Source organism: Oryctolagus cuniculus, chromosome 16, assembly GCF_051225735.1.
Source record: "Oryctolagus cuniculus isolate XC-2025 breed Fujian yellow rabbit chromosome 16, ASM5122573v1, whole genome shotgun sequence".
NCBI classification, from domain to species: domain Eukaryota; kingdom Metazoa; phylum Chordata; class Mammalia; order Lagomorpha; family Leporidae; genus Oryctolagus; species Oryctolagus cuniculus.
Window position 1 is genome coordinate 53,514,628 of NC_142882.1, and position 20,267 is coordinate 53,534,894.

The window sequence follows — 20,267 nt, forward strand, 5'->3', positions numbered from 1 at the left end:
CTGGGAAAGCAGTAGAAGATGGCCCAAGTCCTTGAGCCCCTGCACCCACGTGGGAGACCCGGAAGAAGCTCCTGGCTCCTGGCTTCAGATTGGCGCAGCTCATGTGGCCAGTTGGGGAATGAACCAGTGGATAGAAGGCCTCTCTCTCTCTTTCTGTCTCTCTTTTTCTCTCTGTGTAACTCTGCCTTTCAAATAAATAAATAAATCATTAAAAAAGAATAGAAAAGCTTCACCAGAGAGTCTTACCCCACTATGACAATGCTCTTGCTCATTCTTCTCATCAAATAAGGGCAGTTTTGCAAGAGACTTGATGGGAGATCACTAGTGCTGATCTGGCTCCTCTGACTTCTTTTGCTTTCTAATTTAAAAAAATATTTAAAGGGCACCCATTTTTCTTCAGATAATAATGTAAAAAGATTGCACTGACCTGGTTAAATTCCCAGGGTGCAGTTCTCAGGGATGGACTAAATGGTTGGGATCACTGCTTACAAAAGTGTCTTGGACTTGACGACACTTATATTGATAAATAAAGCTTAGAGTTTTAATTTTTACTCTTTAAAATTTTAACTGTTTTTTAAAGAAATATTTTTTAAATGTATTTGAAAGGGAGAAGGGGAGAGAAAGAACTGGCACCTGCTGGTTTGCTCCAAAAATGGTTGCAACAGTCAGGGCTGGTCAGGGCTGGTCCAGGCTAAAGCCAGGAGCCTGGAGCCAGGTCTCTCACATAGGTGGCAAGGGATCAAGCTCAGGCCCCTGCTTTTTTTTTAAATAGCAACCCAGTCTTTCAGGAATGAACCAGGGTCCTGTGAGCACGGCATCAATCCCTCCTGAGAGTGGCACCCCCATGATCTACCTGGCGTTAGCTCCACCTTTTAATTGTTCCACTGCCTTTCAGTAGTGACACACTAAGGACCAAGCTTCTAGCTCATGGAATTATCCCAACTATAGTACATCCAAAGGCAAAAAGTGAGCACACTTCCACTTTGGTGAATCTAAGGAACCGTGAATTCCCACAGCAATGATAATGGAGAAGGAGAGTATTTATGAAAATGAGGAGTGAAGGTGTAGACATTGCAAGTCTCAAAGAGCCAACAAAAGTAAAGGGGCTACTCCTTGAGGTGCAAGACCCTAAACTATCATTGCATAGGATGCATGCATGCAAAAGGAGCAGAAGTGCTCTTGGACTTCATTGTTTGTAAGAAACAGAAGAAATGAGTCAAATGGGGTTCACACAGGAAGGCTATACAAAGAGGAAGTGGATCATCTCTATGGCATCAGGGGAGAAGAGAAAGCCACTGCCACTCATCATCGTTACCCACAACCTGAGTAATGAGAAAAATCCCAGCCAGACTGGGGCATGACACATCCACCTGGAAGTAGTTGGTCTAGAAAAACTCATCTCTTCCAATAATTAATTAATCAAACAGTGAGAATCCACACAAATATGGGCTATAGGAAAATAGAAAAAGGGACAGGAAAAATGTCAGGCAAAGTATTACTGGCAAGAAAAATGTTGCCTTGGAGACAGATAGAGATCTTCCAACCACATGCCCAAATGTCCTGACCAGCTGGGACTGGGCCAGGGTGAAGCCAGGAGCTGGAAACTCAATACAAGTCTTCCACATGGGCCCCTGGGACCCATCACTTGGTGCCATCGCCTGCTGCCTCCCAGAATTAAAAATCAGGAAGCCAAAGTCAGCAGCCAGAGATGGAGATTGAACCCAGGCACTCTGATATGGGTTGTGAGTATCTTAACCACTAGGCTAGGCATCTGTTTGAAGTGAAACTTTTAAATTTCGAGAACTGGAGTAAAGGTAGATAAAAATAACTAGAGAATTTCTGTACAGTTTCTTCCTCTTGTAGGTCGTCAGTCATGGGCTGGTGTTGTACCGTGGATGAAACTGCCCCCTATGACACTGGCATCCCATATCAGCACTGGTTTGAGTCCTGGCCGCTTTGCCTCTAATCCAGCTCCCTGCTAATGCTCCTGAGAAAGTAATAGAAGATGACTCAAGTACTTGGGGCACCGCCACCCAAGTGGGAGACCCTCCTGGCTTTGGTCTGTTCCAGCCCCAATTGTTGCTGCTACTTGTGGAGTGAACCAGCAGATAGATCTCTGTTTGTCTCTCCCATGTCTGTCACTCTGCCTTTCAAATAAATAAAATAAATATTTTTAAAAAAATGTAGTAAATATCTGTTATAATCAACACTTTTATGTATTTTTTTTAAAGAGAATCAACTTCAGTGAGGTACCAGGGGGTGATTTGTAGGAGAAATTCTGAGTTTTTTTTTTTAAGATTTATTGCATTTATTTGAAAGTCAGAATTACACAAAGAGAGAGGTAGAGACAGAGAGGTCTTCCATCCGATGGTTCACTCCGCAGTTGGCTGCAATGACCAGAGCTATGCCGATCCGAAGCCAGGAGACAGGAGCTTCTTCAAGGTGGGCCCAAGGACTTGAGCCATCTTCTTCTGCTATCTCAGGCCATAGCAGAGAGCTGGATCGGAAGAGGAGCAGCAGGGACTAGAACCGGCGTCCATATGGGATTCCAGCACTTCAGGCCAGGGCATTAACCCGCTGCACCACAGCGCTGGCCCCCTGAGCAAGTTGTTTTTCTTTGATTGGGTAATTTCTGAAAGTAGAGGTAGGGAAGCATATCATTAATTAGAAATAGCTTGGCCACCCTAACTGAAACCTGATCAGCTGTGGAAGCTGGCCCTCTGCTCTAGCTTGGTTGATCTCTTGGTCTGTCTGTCAATCAATCATGCAATCATCTGTCTACCTATCTATCTAGCTACCTATCAATACTGGCTGTAGTATCATATAATTCATTGATCTAGAGCATATAAGTCAATGATTTGTTTATTATTTATTTGAAAGGCAGAGTTACAGAGAGAGGAGGAGAGACAGAAACATACACACACACACACACAGAGAGAGAGAGAGAGAGAGAGAGAGAGAGAGAGATCTTCTATTCACTGGTTCACTTCCCAGATGACCTCAACAGCTAATCTGGGCCAAGCCTAAGCTAGGATCCTGAAGCTTCTTCTGGGTCTCCCACGGGGGTGCAGGGACAAAAGCACTTGAGCCATCTTCCCCTGCTTTCCCAGGTTCATTAGGTGGGAGCTGGATAGGAAGTGGAGCAGGTCTACTGTTTCTCAGGGCTGGACTTGACCAGGTTCTGACAGGTTGACATAAGAGCATTGGCATCCAGATGTCATCTGGCAGAGGCTTAACCTGCCCTGCCACAACACCAGCCCCCTAAGTCAATGATTTTTAGTATATTCAGAGTTGTGCCAACATCAATACAATCAATTTTAGGACATTTCCATTGTACCACAAAGAAAGTTTTATCCTCCACAGTGACCTCCATTTTCCATCAGTCATCTCTTCCCAAGCCCTAGGGAACCACTAATCTACCTTCTGTCTCTATAGATTTACTGTCCTAGACATTGTATTTAAATAAGATCTTGTAACATGTGGTCTTTTGTGACTGGCTCCTTTTACTTGGAAGACTATTTCTTTTTATTATTATTATTTATTTATTTGACAGATAGAGTTAGAGAGAGAGAGACAGAGAGAAAGGTCTTCCTTCCGTTGGTTCACCCCCCAAATGGCCGCCATGGCTGGAACCACACCCATCTGAAGCCAGGAGCCAGTGCCTCCCCCTGGTCTCCCATGAGAGTGCAGGGGCCCAAGCACTTGGGCCATCCTCCACTGCCCTCCTGGGCCACAGCAGAGAGCTGGACTGGAAGAGGAACAACTGGAACTAGAACCCGGTGCCCATATGGGATACCGGCGCCACAGGTGGAGGATTAGCCAAGTGAGCCACAGCACTGGCCCCTGGAAGACTATTTCTAACATCCCTTCCAGTTGTGCCATATGTCAGTATGTCATTCCATTTTGATGGTTTAATGATATTCCTTCATGTAGGCATACATCTTATTTATTCATCACTTGATGCATGTTGGCTTGTTTATACTTTTGGCTCCTGTGAGTAATGATGCCATAAATATGATGCACAAATTTTTGTGTGAACATGAACATATGATTTTGTTTTTTTAGGGTACATGCCTAGGAATGAAATTGCTAGGTTGTATGGTAATTCTGTGTTTAACCTTTTGATGCACTGTCAGACTTTTTTTTTTTTTTTTTTTTTTTTTGACAGGCAGAGTGGACAGTGAGAGAGAGAGATGGAGAGAAAGGTCTTCCTTTGCCGTTGGTTCACCCTCCAATGGCCGCCACGGCCGGCGCGCTGAGGCCGGCGCACCGTGCTGATCCGAAGGCAGGAGCCAGGTGCTTCTCCTGGTCTCCCATGGGGTGCAGGGCCCAAGCACTTGGGCCATCCTCCACTGCCTTCCCGGGCCACAGCAGAGAGCTGGCCTGGAAGAGGGGCAGCCGGGAAAGAATCCGGCGCCCCGACCGGGACTAGAACCTGGTGTGCCGGCGCCGCTAGGTGGAGGATTAGCCTATTGAGCCGCGGTGCCGGCCACAGACTGGTTTTCAAAGTGGCTGCACCTGAGCAGGCAAGAATGTGAGTTCTAATTTCTTCATAACTTTGCCAACATGTTAGTTTTCTGTCGTTTTGTTTATAGCCATCCTAGTAGGTGTGAAGTGTTTTCTTATTCTGGCTTTAATTTGTACTCTCCCTGATGGCCAATGATGGCATTTTTTCACGTGCTTACTGGGATTCATTTATATTCTTTAGAGAAATAGCTATTCAGATCTTTTGCCAATTTAAAAATTGGATTGTCTTTTTATTATTGAGTTGTAAGTTTCTTCATATAACCTAGACACAGGTTTGTTATAAAATACACAATGGGCAAATATTTTACCTTACAGATTTATTTTTTATTTAATAGCTTTTGCCACTGTAGAAAGCCACCTGAAACTAAGTGAACAATAGGGAGCAGGTGTTGTGGTGCAGCAGGTTAAGCCACTACCTGGGATGCCTGCATCTCATATAAGAGTGCCTAAATTCAAGTTCTACTCTATTTCTGATCTAGCTTCCTGCTAATGTGCCTGGGAACAGCAGATGATGGCTCAAGTACTTGGATCTCTACCATCCATATGGGAGACTCAGAGTTCTTGGCTCCGGCTGTTGCTTGGTTTTTGGGGAATGAACAGGTGGATGGGAGATCTTTGTTTCTCTTTCTCCACCTTTCTGATATAAATAAAAATAAATAAATAAACATTCAGAGGCCAGCATTGTGGTACAATGGGCTAAACTGCTACTTGGACACCTCATCCCATATTAGACTGCTGTTTTGAGTCCCAGGTGCTCTGTACTTCTGATCCAGCTTCCAGGTCATGCAATTGGGAAGCAGTAGACAATGGCTCAAGTACTTGATCTCCTGCTACCCACATGGGAGATCTGGAAGGAATTCTCAGCTCCTGGCTTTGTCCTGGTCCAGCTCTGGCTGTTGCAGGCATCTGGGGGAGTGAACCAGCAGTTGGAAGATCTCTATCTACTTTAATGGCCACTGTCTGGGGGATTTTTATATGTGGCTTTAGGGTTAGGGACAATGATAAATGTACCTGCTGTGTGAAAAAGTCAATCACAAACTTCATTTTGTTTACCATTTTGGTAATGGGAAGGGGAGAAAATGTGTTCTCAGCATATGTAAGTTCCTAATGTTCTGTACCACTAGCCTTAGTGTTTTTGCCCATATTTAACATTTCGGAGTTGATTTAGAGTGACTCAGATGTAATAGCTACGCTTTGAAAGATGTTTGAATGAATTCCAGAGCAGAATGTCAGATCTGACTTTTCTAAAGTTTACCCTGAATTCTCCTCCCCTAAAAGACTTAAATGTTTCTTTTTTACTCTGGTTTTCACTATATTCTTCAACTATTTAAATGTATTTGTTTCAAATTATTTACAAACTAGGTCCTCCCCACAAAACAAACCTCTTTGCTGTTCATTTAAAGAATGTCACTTCAAAAATTTTATAGATCAGTCAAAATAGAGCTTCATTACACCTCCAACTATATGACCATGACGATTTCAATTCCTTATTTAAATTGCCAAAGAGATTTAGATTTCAAATATTGCATGATATGTATATTTGCTTTTAGGATAACTCGCCAAATACCAAAAGCATGAAATGTGAGAAAGCAGTCTTTGAGGTGGCTCACTGCAATGCTTTCCTCTCATAGGTTGCAGTAACACCTCAGTATGTGCATGCTAACATGTGCAACTTTTAAAAATCCTCTTTTGTGGTTTTCACATTATAGAATTAATGTGTTACTTTATAATTCAAAAATTAGTTATTTTAAAATTTGATCTTTTATTACTATACAAGTAGTACTTTCTCACTGTAGAAAATAGAAATTACAAATAGGCAGAAACGAGCAAAATAGATTTCACTCATAGTTCTATCACACATACTATCTCTTTGGGGTGGTTTCTTCCAGGAAAATTGAGATTACATAGTAATGTTGGCAGGATACCTACTTTTTCTGTTAGCAGAATATTTTGAATATCTTACTGTATTATAAGCACATTGGATACATAGAGAAAATAAATTCATGTCCATGTCTGACGATTAAACTTGTGAGATAAGCAGGGAAAGTATTATTTTCTCTATTTTATGCATGAAGAGATAGAAGCAAAAAGGACTTAACTAGCTTATTTAAACTCTCAAATTAAAAAGTAAAGGAAATGGGACTAGTATTTGCATTTTGACTCACAATCTCATGTCCTTTTCACTCATGTGCTAATAAAAGGATGGTGATGTTATAGAATTTGAATCATCAAGGCAGGAAATGATAGCAAATCTTAATTAAGGGCATTCCTGAATCTGAATAAAAGAAAAATATGGGATTGAATTATGAACTACTGTTGAAAGGAATTGCATGGCATTTTGTGTCTCGTTAGTAGCTAATTAATTGCTCCCATGCAAATACCCTGATGATATAAACATCTTATGAATAAAGGGGAAAATAATTTATAAACAAAGCAAAGCATAGATGTAACTCTACTCATTAGATAATAAAAATAATTATCCAAAAGCCATACAACAGTTTAGAAAGGTGAATTGAATGTATGAAGATGATTTGTAATATAGAGGAAGGCAAAGTTCTCCATTTGAAATATTCAGATCTGCTGCATATCCGGACAAAACTTCCATCAATTTTCCTCTGTGTTAAACTCAATTTTGGTAGCCCATCATTGATATGTGAAGGCTGGTTGCTGCTGTATCTGTGCAGAAACTGAAAAGAAAGATCCAGTCTGAGTGTTCTAATGTGCTTCTCTCTGCTGCATGTACCAAGAATGAAGTTAGCTAACCCTTGTTCTTTTTTTTTTAAGATTTATTTATTTATTATTTGAAAGGCAGGGTTACAAAGAGGCAGAGGCAGAGAGAGAGAGAGAGAGAGAGAGAGAGAGAAAGAGAGACTCTTCTATCTGCTGGTTCATTCCCCAGATGGCTGCAATGGCCAGAGCTGCACCCATCTGAAGGCAGGACCAAGGAGCTTCTTCCAGGTCTCCCATATGGGTGCAGGGGCCCAAGGCCTTGGGCCATCTCCTACTGCTTTCCCAGGCCATAGCAGAGAGCTGAATCAGAAGTGGAGCAGCCGGAACTCAAACCTGCGCCCATATGGGATACTGGCGCTTCAGGAGGTGACTTTACCCACTATAGCACAATGCTGGCCCTTAACCCTTGTTCTTGTGTCTTTGTTCCTCTTTGCACCCAGAACTCATTTAGATGAATGCTATTTTGTTTAAGACAGGTCAGTGGTGAGTCTGACAAAAGACACAACAGTGTGGTAAGACCATTGAAAAAAGCCAATGGGAGACTGTCTTTAGGAAGAAAGTATCATTTAAAACAGAGGTCAGCAAATTATGACTTGTTGGCCAAATACGGTCTTATCCTCTTATTGGAGCTCAACATGCCCATTCATCAGTGTATCGTCTATGGTTGCTTTTGCGCTACGATGGCAGAGTTGAGAAATTGCACAGAATGTGTGTGCCTGGTAAAACTGAAGATATTTACTATCTAACCCTTTACAGAGAATGTTTGCTCATTCATGATCTAGAGCAAGGACATAGGATGTGGGAGGAGAAACTAACTCCATTCTGAGTCCAGATGTTGTCATTTAAAGGAGGCATGCTTGCAGGAAACTGAAGGTTGTAGTTTAGAACCTCAAAATCAAGCATTACCCAGCATAATAAAGAGATTGAAACCTTTAACCTGGAAAAGAGAAGCTTTGAAGATGAGAATTTCTGAATTATCTGAATAGAAATTTTCCTTCTTAGTTATTTGAGAGGAGAGATACAGAGAGGAAGACAGATGGAGATCCCATCTGCTGGTTCATTCCCTGAACGTTCTACAGTGACTCCAGACTTGGGGCCAAAGCCAGGAGCTGGGAGCAAAATCCAGGTCTTCCACATGGGTGGCAGAAACCCAGTCACTTGAGCCAACACCACTGCCTCCCAGAGTCTGCACTAGCAGGAAGCTGGAGTCAGGAGTGGAACTGGGTGCAGGGAGCAAGCATCTTAACTCCTAAGCCAAATGCATGCTCCTTCCTAGTTGAATTTAAATGCTAAAAGAATGCTGAGTCAAAGGACTTTGTGGCAGCTACAGGAGGACAATTTAATGGACTTTCTAAAAATGAAGAATTTTAAAATGTAGCTGGCAGGCCAAGGAGGTGGGATTTGCTTGTCAGAGTTCAAAGCATTCTTGGCTGGGCTGGATGATCATACATCAGGGGACAGCAGGGACAGGGTTAAGCAATAAGTGTCTTCACTGTGTTGAGAATGCTTGTGCTCTACCATCACCTCTTATATGAGATTCTCATTCTCATCACAACCTTGTATTACTATGACCACAGTCTAGAAAGAGGAAAACATTTGATACAACTCACAATGCTAACTGTCATGTCCAATTTTAGATTAGATGTTGGATAAGAAGATAAGAGGTTTTTTTTTAAATCAGATATTTTAAAATACCATAGAAAAGGGCAAATAATGATATAACTAACATAGGTATTTCTTTTTTTAAAAAATGATTTTTTAAAAGATTTATTTTATTATTTGAAAGTCAGAGTTACAGAGAGAGGTAGAGACAGAGAGAGAGGTCTTCTATCCACTGGTTCACTCTCCAACTGGCCACAATGGCCAGAGCTGCACCCATCTGAAGCCAGGGGCCAGGAGCCAGGAGCTTCTTCCAGGTCTCCCACAGGGGTGTGGGGCCCAAGGACTTGAGCCATCTTTTACTGCTTTCCCAGGCCATAGCAGAGAGCTGGATTGGAAGAGGAGCAGCCGGGACTAGAACCAATGCCCACATGGGATTCTGGTGCTTCAGGCCGGGACTTTAACCCACTGCGCCACAGCACTGGCCCCATAACATAGGTATTTCTATTACTTAGAGTTATAACAATATCTATGATACTTATTTTTCAGTTAGTTCTATTTTTTATAATTATATTAATATACTTTAAACATCCCTTTAAAACTATGTAATTAATATGCATCCCAAAATTTTGTATATTTAATAATATTTGTAGACAATATCTTCAAACCACCAGGATTTCTATTCTCCTGTGTATATTATAGCAACATTTTTAGGTTCTCCATGACACTAACTGATCACAAATTGATAATTATATCATCCAACATGTTTCTGTATGTTCCTGGTACTCATTTGCATGGTTCTACTCTAAAAGACTCATTAAAATAATAAGATTTTGCATTTTTAAACAAAGCCCTGTCTTGCAAAGAAACTTAAAATTATTTAAAGTCCATAGAAAATTAGATGTGACTGGTTCAATATTTTTCCATCACCATTTTGTTTTATCTTCTCTCTTTCTTCCTTCCCTTATTTTATTTCCCATTTTTCATCTTGAAGTAGTTGTATATGCTGTACTTGACTGGCGGTCAAAATAGCTGACTACACTTGTTAATGTTTTCAGAACCCATTTCCTCCCATCCTCTCTGCAATCCTGCCAAACTTCTGTGTCCTCCAGACGTCAAGTGAGTCCAGTTGACAACTCTACCTTAATGATATGGGAAGTGAGAGCAGACTGCTTTTCCCAAGATGAACACAGCAATCCCAGCAGAGAACGCCAAGTTACGGGTCATTTTCTTAATGAAAATGTTGATCAAATTAGACTTGTTGTTTCATTGACTTTTGCTCTTCTTATGGATGGGGGAATTGTGCCTCCTGCTAGGTAATGGCCCTGATGTGTTCACAGGAGTCCCGTTAGATAAGGGGTTGTCACTTGTCTTCCCGACAAATGGCAGCCTCAGCTTTCCCTCTTCTCCTCTACTGAGATGCCCTCATTCCGGGGTGCCCCTGAATCTGCTGAGCACTGCAGTATGCTAGATAGCTCTGCAGTTTCCTTTGGGTCCCACCCTGGGCATCACTGCTAATGACAGGATGCCCTTGAGATGCTGAAGTTTAATGTGGTCTGTGGCAGGGTTGGGAGACAATGACCCTTTTTTGTTTCCTTGCTACTGGATTGTCACCAAAGTGACTTGTGCCCAGTGCTTCTCAGTAAATTTGGTGAATCTGTATATTTTTGTTTGCTAGGATTGCAGTCACCAAAAACCATAAACTGGAGACTGAAATAACAGAGATGGGTTGTCTCACACTATTGCGGGCTGCAAGAATGAAATCAGGGTGTTGGTGAACTTGGTTCTTCAAGGGCTGTGAGGGAGAACTTGCTTCATCCTCTCATGTAGAACTTGTTGTTTTTCTTGGAAACCACTGGGGCTCCTTGAGTTGTAGAAGCATCACCCCAATGTCTGCCTTCATCTTCACATAGTGCAGCCCCAATGTCCCTCTTTGTGTAATCACATCAGTCATTTAAAGCCCCAGTGCCACTCCTGCATCTCTAACCCTCCCTTGGGCAGTGACAGGGGGACCACATGCCAGGGATCTAAGTAACCCTGCTGGGCCCCAGGAACATCCCAAACACCTGCTACCACTACAGCAAAAGAGCATACAGGAAGACTACACTATGGGGTCCATCTGGAACTGAAGTCGAGGCAGAACACCAAAATGACACCTGAAGATACATCTTCAGGAAATAGCCTTCAACTCACGAAAGAAACCCTTTAAATAAAATTGAAAAAAACTGATCTGCCAGATGCACAAACATAAACACAGGAACAAAACAAGACATGAAAAAGCAAGGCCCCAAAAGGAACACAGTGATGCTTTAGTATCAGACTGCAAAGAAAGGGAAATCGGTGAAGTGCTTGATAAAGAGTTAAAAAGAATGATTAGAAGGATGATCAAAAAGGCATGAAGAGGCCAGTGCCGTGGCTCACTAGGCTAATCCTCCGCTTGCGGCACTGGCACACCAGGTTCTAGTCCCGGTCGGGGTGCCGGATTCTGTCCCGGTTGCCCCTCTTCCAGGCCAGCTCTCTGCTGTGGCCTGGGAGTGCAGTGGAGGATGGCCCAAGTGCTTGGGCCCTGCACCCGCATGGGAGACCAGGAGGAAGCACCTGGCTCCTGGCTTCGGATCGGCCCAGCGCCGGCCATAGGGGCCATTTGAGGGGTGATCCAATGAAAGGAAGACCTTTCTCTCTGTCTCTCTTTCTCACTGTCTAACTCTGCCTGTCAAATAAAAAAAAAAAAAAGATATGAGGAATCCAGACAGATAGTTAACAAAATTAGGGAATCAATGCATTATATGAATGTGAAATCCAGCGAAGAGAAAGTTCTTGAAAAAGAACAAAACAAGCCGGCGCCGTGGCTCAATAGGCTAATCCTCCACCTTGCGGCGCCGGCACACCGGGTTCTAGTCCCGGTTGGGGCGCCGGATTCTGTCCCGGTTGCCCCTCTTCCAGGCCAGCTCTCTGCTATGGCCAGGGAGTGCAGTGGAGGATGGCCCAGGTGCTTGGGCCCTGCACCCCATGGGAGACCAGGAAAAGCACCTGGCTCCTGGCTCCTGCCAGGATCAGCGCGGTGCGCCGGCTGCAGCGGCGGCCATTGGAGGGTGAACCAGCGGCAAAAGGAAGACCTTTCTCTCTCTGTCTCTCTCTCTCACTGTCCACTCTGCCTGTCAAAAAAAAAAAAAAAAAAAAAAGAAAAAGAACAAAACAGAAGGCTCAAAAGTGAAGTCCACAAGTCAAATAAAAAAATATTCTGAGCAACAGACTATATCAGGCAGAAGAAAGAATATCAGAACTGAAAGATCTTTTGCAATGTTGTAATCAGACAAAAAAAGGAAAAGAAAGAATGCAGATATATTCTGAGACCTTTGGGACACCATTTACTGTAATTTGAGCCTAGTTTGGTTTTCCAACTCATGCAGATGTTTGAGCCTCAAAGTCTTATGTTTATGGTTAATGATGAATGTGAATGGTTGATGGATTTAAGGTGGGGGCTTGATCCAGTTATGATGTCTTGGAGGTGGGTCTCCTAGGGGAGCCTTAGGTAATACAAGGTCAGCCCTCAGAATGAGTTCTCAGTAGAGTGTTGGTTATTGGAGCTGAATGTGGTCCAGCTGTTCTCTCTTCTTCCTGGTTCAACATGTGATTGTTTTTCCAATATGCTCTGCCATTGACATCCTCAACCCTCATCAGATGCCAGACCAATGGAGCCACCTGACCTTGGACTATGAACCTCCAAAACTGTAAGTGAAAGTAAATTTTCCTTCATAAGTTAGTTCTTCTTGGATATTTTAGTGGTTGTAACAAAAAGCTGACTAATACATCTCTAAATGAGCAGATATTTGAATTCTGGGAGGGAGAAGGGAGGGGTAGAGGCATAGCAAACCTATTCAATGAAATTATAGCTGACAATTTCCCAGTCTGTAGAGAACTATAGACATCCAAGTACAGAAGGCTGATGGAGTTGCAAGTAGATATAAGCAAAAAAGACCTTCACCAAAAGTACGATGTAAAGAGAAAATTCTAAAATTTACAAGAGAAAGATGCCAGGTCACTTTTAAGGGAACCCCGTTAGATTAACAAAAGATTTTCAACAGAAACTTTATATGCCGGGAGGAAACACAGTGATATATCCAACTTTGAATATAAAAGAAATTTGAAAAAAGCTTCCAACCCAATAATATTTTACCCATTAGAATGAAAGAGAAATAAAGACTTTCCAAAACAGGTAAAAACGGAAAGAATTCATCACCACTGGGTTACAAAAGATTTTAAGTGTGTGTTAAATATGGACACAAAAGAAGGTAACTGTCATCATGAACATGTGTGAAAATCTACCCACTAGAAAAACAATAAGAATATTCAAAATAAGCAGAAGACATTTTGATGAAAAAAATGACAGAACCAATCCATTACTTACCCTTAATAACTTTGAATATAAGTGAACTAAATTCTGCAATTAAGTGTTACAGATTGGGGCTGGCATCGGTGGCACAGCAAGTTAAGCTGCTGGTTCCAGTGCTGGCATCCCATGTCAGATTGCTTGTTCAAGTCTCTGCTGCTCTGCTTCTGATCCAGTTCCTTGGTAATGTGCCTGGGAAAGCTACATATGCTAGCCCAAGTACTTGGGCCCCTGCCACCCATGTAGGAGACCTGGATGGGGTTCTAGGCTGCTGGCTTGTCCCAGTCCAGCCTAGGCTACTGTGACCATCTAGGGAGTGAAACAGTGAATGGACAGTCTCTCTTTGTATCACTCCCTCTATTTCTGTTACTTGTTCTTTCAAATAAATAAATAAATCTTTTAAGAAATGATACAGACTGGCTGAATGGATATAAAGAAAAAAGACTCTATAATATGCTGCCTACAAGAAACTTACTTTACCAGTGAAGACATACATAGACTAAAAGTGAAAGGATATTCCATGTATATGCAAACCAAAATTGATCAAGAATAGCTGTACTTCTATCAGACAAAATAGACTTTAAGAAAAATACTGTAAAAGAGACAAAGAAAGTCACTATGTCGTGATTAAGAAATGAATCCAGCAAGATGACTATAAATGCACATGTGTCCAGTGCTTTTGTACCCATTTTTATAAAAAATTTATTAGATCTAAATGGAGAGATAAACACAATACAGGCCAGTGCCGCAGCTCACTAGGCTAATCCTCCGCCTTGCGGCACCAGCACACCGGGTTCTAGTCCCGGTCGGGGTGCCGGATTCTGTCCCGGTTGCCCCTCTTCCAGGCCAGCTCTCTGCTGTGGCCAGGGAGTGTAGTGGAGGATGGCCCAAGTGCTTGGGCCCTGCACCCCATGGGAGACCAGAATAAGTACCTGGCTCCTGCCATCGGATCAGCGCGGTGCACCAGCCGCAGCGCGGCGGCCATTGGAGGGTAAACCAATGGCAAAAGGAAGACCTTTCTCTCTGTCTCTCTCTCTCACTGTCCACTTTGTCTGTCAAAAAAAAAAAAAAAAAACACAATACAAAAATAATGGGACACATCAGAACATAGATCATTTTGACAAAAAAAATCAACACAGATTCATCAGTTTAAGTACATTATAGACCAAACAGACCTTACAGGCATTTATGGAACATTCCATCTGACAGCTGCACAATACACATCCTTTTTCATCAACACATGGAACATCTTTGGGATAGAGAATATATTAAGTCATTAGAAAGTCTCAACAAATTAAAAAATATCAACATCATATCATATGTCTTCTGAGCACAACGGAATAAAACTAGGAATCAACAACAAAAGAACTCTAGAAATTATACCAATACATGGAGACTGAATAACATGATCCTGAATGGGGTCACTGAAAAAAGAAAAAGGGAAATTATAATAATTTCTGGAAACTAACAAATATGGAAACACAATACACCAACACTCCTGGGACACATCAAAAACAGTACCACGAGGGAAGTTTATGGCAATAAATACCTACATCAAAAAAAAAAAAAAAAGCTGTCAAATAAGCAAACTAACAGTGCATCTTAGGGACCTAAAAAAACAAGGACAAGCCAAACCAAGAGATGGTAGAGGAAAGAAATAAATATTCAGAGCAAAAGTAAATAAAGCAGAAAGTTGTAAAAAATACAAAAGATCAATGAAGTGAAGAGGTGATTTTTTTGAAAAGATAAGCAAAATCGATAAACTTTTAGTTAAACTAAGAAGAAAGAGAAGATTCAAGTAAATAGAAGCAGAAATGAAAAATGAAATATTGCCACTGATATTACAAAAATATAAAGAATTGTTAGGGGCCGGCGCCATGGCACAGTTGGTTAATCCTCTGCCTGTGGCGCCAGCATCCCATATGGGTGCTGGTTCTAGTCCCGGCTGCTCCTTTTCCAATCCAGCTCTCTGCTATGGTCTGGGAAAGCAGTAGAAGATGGCCCAAGTGCTTGGGCCCCTGCACCCTCATGGGAGACTGGAAAGAATCACCTGGCTCCTGGCTTCGGATCGGCGCATGGTGGCCATTTGGGGAGTGAACCAGCGGAAGGAAGACCTTTCTCTCTGTCTCTACCTCTCACTGTCTCTAGCTCTATCTCTCAAATGAATAAATAAATAAAAATCTTAAAAAAAAGAATTATTAGAGGTTAATATGAACAACTATGTGCCAAAAAATTGGAAAGCCTAGAAGAAATGGATAAATTTTTGGACATATACAACTTATCAAAATTGAATCATGAATACAGAAAAGCCTGAACAGAGCAATAATCTGCATTGAAATTGAATCTATAATGAAAGATTTTCCAACAAAGAAAATCCTAGGACCACATGGCTTCTGTGCTGAATTTTGTCTTCATTTAAAGAAGGACTAACAACAATTTTACTTAAACCATTCCAAAAAATTGAAAGGGAATGATCCTTCCAAATTCATTCTACAAGTCTAGCATTACCTCAACTCCAAAACCAGACAGGAACACCACAAAAAAAGAAAACTTGGATCCAATATCCCTGCTGAACATAGATGTAAACATTCTGAACATAATACTAGCAAATTGAATCCAACAACATATCAAAAAGATCATTCACTCTGACCCACTTGGATTTACCCAAAGTATTCAGGAATATTTCAACATTTACAAGTCAATAAGTGTAATATATCACAAAATGAAAGATAAAATCATATGATAATTTAAAAAATAAAAAAGCATTTGCTAAAATTCCACATTCATGATAAAAAACCATGAGAAATTAGGTATAGAAGTTTGTACCTCAACATTAAAGGCTATTATGACAAACTCACAATCAACATCATATAGAATAGGGAAGAGCTAAAAGCATTTCTTAAAAGATCTGGAACCAGACAAGGATGCCCACTCTCACTGCTCTTATTTGATATAGTACTGGAAGTTTTACTCAGAGTCATTAGTCAAGAGAAAATAATAAAAGGCATACACAAACAGGAGAGGAGGAAGTTAAGTCACCCATGTTCACAAACGACTGAAACTGAAAGACTCCACCAAGAGACAATTAGGACTAATAAAACAAATTTAGTAAAGTCACAGGATGCAAAATCAACACGCTTAGGGACCTAGAAAAACAAGGACAAGCCAAACCAAAAGATAGTAGAAGGAAAGAAATAAATATTCAGAACAGAAGTAAATAAAGCAGAAAGTTATAAAAAATACAAAAGATCAGGGGCCGGCACTGTGGCAAAGCGGGTTAACACCCTGGCCTGGAGCGCTGGCATCCCATATGGGTGCAGGTTCAAGACCTAGCTGCTCTACTTCCAATCCAGCTCTCTACTATGGCCTGGGAAAGCAGTAGAAGATGGCCCAACTCCTTGGGCCCCTGCACCCATGTGGGAGACCCAGAAGAAGCTCTTGGCTCCTGGCTTCAGATTGGCGCAGCTGTGGCTGTTGCGGCCAGTTGGGGAGTGAACCATGGGATGGAAGACCTCTCTCTCTCTCTCTCTCTCTGCCTCTCTTCTCTCTGTGTAACTCTGACTTTCAAATAAATAAATAAATCTTTTAAAAAATATGAAAGATCAATGAAGAGGTGATTTTTTTTGAAAAGAGAAGCAAAATCAATAAACTTTTAGTTAAACTAAGAAGAAAGAGAAGATTCAAGTAAATAGAAGCAGAAGTGAAAAATAAGATATTGCCATTGATATTACAAAAATATAAAGAATTATTAGGGGCTGGCGCCGTGGCACAGTTGATTAATCCTCTGCAGTTGGTTAATCCTCTCTGAGAAAGAAATTACCAGAGCAATCTCATTTACAATGGCTTAAAAAATATTTTGGAGTAAATTTAACCGAGGATTTGAAAGACCTCGGCAACGAAAATTAACGATGAAAAAAATTGAGGAAGGCATGCAAAAGATGGAAAGACCACATATGTTCATGGGTTGAAAGAATTAATATGTTAAAATGTCCATATTACCCAAAGCAATTTACAGATTCAATGCAATCCTTATCAAAATTCCAGTGACTAGACAAAACAATCCTAAAATTCATATTGAAGATCCTGAATGCAAAAGCAATATTGAACAAAGCAAACAAAGCGGGAGGCACTATGATACCAGATTTCCAGACATACCACAGAGCTATTGTAACTAAAACAGTAGGATACTGGCATAAAAATAAAAACACATAGGCCAGTGGAACAGAATAGAGACCCAGGAAATTAATCCACACGTCTACAATCTGCTGACCTTTGACAAAGGGGCCAGAAGCACACATTGGAGAAAGAACAGTCTCTGCAATAAATGGTGCTGGGAAAACTGGATATCCATATGCAGAAGACTGAAACAAGATACAGCCCTCACCCCAACATCTCACTCTACAAAAATCAACTCAAAATGCATCAAAGAGGCAGGCAATTGGCTTGCCAGTCAATACGCTGCTTGGGATTCCTGTATTCTATATAGGATAATCTATTTTTGAGTCCTGGCTCAGCCCTTGATTCCAGTGTCCTCGTAGGGCATGTTCTAGGAGCAGATGATGGCTTAAGTTGTTGGGTGTCGCTCCCCGTCTTCGTGGAGGAATGACACAGGACCCTGCGCTGTTCTTTTGTCTGCTCGGCCCTCCCCGGGTTTGCTGCTGGTTCTTCCCGGGTTGGCTACCGTCCCTCCACCTCCGTGGAGGGGCGGGCCCCCTGCCACTTTCCCCACTTCCGCAGGGGAGCGGCACACCGCTGGCTGGCTCTCTCGGGGGCTGCACAGGTGTTCCTTCAGATAGATGTTCCTGGTGCATGTTGTCTCTCTCCTCCTTTATAGTCCTCTTCCACCAATCCCAACTCTGCTACCCACACGCCGAGTACGCTGCTCTCCTCCAATCAGGAGCAGGTCCTACAGTTTATTGGTTGAACTGGACGCAGCTGAGTAGAAGCTGTTTCCTCCTCTCCCAGCGCCATATTGTGGGAGAGCAGATGCATAGAATAAGTCTTAATTCCAGTAACTTAGTGTAGTCCGAGTTGCTCCCAGTTGCTCCCCACAGTTGGGTCCCTGTCACCTACCTGGGAGTCTCAGATTGAGTTTCTGTCTCCTGGAGTCAGCCTGTACAGTCTGTCCAGTGGGTATCTGGGGAGGGAATCAGTAGGTTACAGCTCTCTCGCTCTCTCTCAAGTTGTAAAATGCATCAACGATCTAAATGTAAGACATAAAACTGTGAAACCACTAGAAGAAAACAGGGAAATACTTCAAGACATTCACATGCCAATGATTTCCTAGATAAGGCTGTAAAAGCACAGGCAACAAAAGTGAAAATAGATGAATGGGATTATATCAAAATAAGAAACTCCTGGACAGCAAAAGAAACAAAGAGTGAAAAGACGACCAATAGAATGGGCAAATATATTTGCAAACTATGCATCTGTCAAAGGGTTAACATTCAGAATTTATAAGGAACCCAAAAACCTCAACAACAATAACAAAAAAGCAGTTCAGGTAAGAAATTGTTGGAGGATCTGAATCGACATTTCTCAAAACAAGAAATACAAATGATCAATAAATACATGAAAAAATGCTCAATATCGTTAGACATCAGGGAAATGCAAATGAAGACCACAATGAGTCATCAGTTTACTTGTTAGAATGACTATTACCAAAAAGAAAAAAATAACTGTCAAAAAAAATGCTGTCAAAGATGTGAAGCAAAGGGAACACTTATACACTGTTGGTGGGAATGCAAATCAATACAGCTGTTATGGAGAACAACCCGGAGGTTCCTCAGAAAACTTAAACTATGGTATGTCCAGGGTATGCTGCTTCTGGGTATATGCATCTGAAGGCAATGACATCAGCACATGAAAGAGATACCTGCACTCCCATTTTCATTGCAGCACTATTCATAATAGCCAAGATATGAAATCAAACTAGGTGTCCATCACTGGGTAAATGGATAAAGAAAATGTGGTGTATTTATACAATGGAGTATTATTCAGCCATAAAAAGAATGAAATCCTGACATTTGTAGCAAAGTGGTTGAAACTGGAGGTCATTATGTTAAAGGAAACAAGCCAGACAAAGACAAATACCATATGCCCTCTCTCATTTGTGGAAGTTAAAAAAAATTAGTCAGTCTGCGTAAAAATAGTGATTACCAAAGGGTGGGAAGGGTAGGAAGGGTAGGAAGGGTAGAGGAGGAGGAATGGGAACATGTTGGATCATGTTCAGCCACTGCAGTTGGGTGAAGGTAACTGATTCTGGTGTTCTGTAGCACAGTTCATGACAATATATAAACACCCAGGGCCGGCGCCGCGGCTCACTAGGCTAATCCTCCGCCTGTGGCGTGGCACCCCGGGTTCTAGTCCTGGTCCGGGTGCCGGATTCTGGCCCGGTTGCTCCTCTTCCAGTCCAGCTCTCTGCTGTGGCCCTGGGAGGGCAGTGCACTTGGGCCCTGCACCCGCATGGGAGACCAGGAGGAAGCACCTAGCTCCTGGCTTCGGATTGGTGCAGCGCATCGGCCATAGCAGCCATTTGGGGGGGGGGATGTGAACCAACGGAAGGAAGACCTTTCTCTCTTTCTCTCTTACTGTTTAACTCTGCCTGTCAATATATATATATATATATATATATATAATCACCCAGAACAGACTGACTAGTAGGCACAAATCACAAAGACAAGACAAGGAAATGGGATGGTTAACAACCTGGTATGATCAGTTTATGCTGTGTATATGTGTTGAAATACTGTCCTGTACCCCATCAAAATGTATGGACAGTACATGGTAATCTAAAAAATTTTAAAACGTAAGTTGAAAGCAAAGGAAAAGAATGATAAGAATGGTCGTGGCATTTTTCCCCGGTAAGATGTTGGTTTAGCTGGTATCGAATAAAGCAAAAGGCATTCCCAGTTCTCGTTTCCGATACATGCAGAGGACTGATTACTGCCTTTCCTCAAGGAAAATGGACAAGTTCAGATTCTTCATTCATCCTTTAAGGTATTTTTAGTATTTGATTTCA

At 41.9% G+C, this 20,267-nt stretch overlaps 1 protein-coding gene across 3 annotated transcripts in view; it reads left to right on the plus strand.

Moving 5' to 3' along the window:
* The window catches only part of LOC138845860 (uncharacterized), a 214,817-nt gene that overhangs the window by 107,933 nt on the left and 86,617 nt on the right, over positions 1–20,267 (plus strand). For all 3 annotated transcript variants that reach the window (XR_016222558.1, XM_089315429.1, XM_089315430.1), the window contains one exon: positions 12,538–12,587. Coding sequence is in view for 2 of the 3 variants with exons in the window: in XM_089315429.1 (XP_089171555.1) it covers positions 12,538–12,562 (25 nt within the window). In the remaining variant the exon portion in view is untranslated. The remainder of the gene's footprint in view (positions 1–12,537; positions 12,588–20,267) is intronic.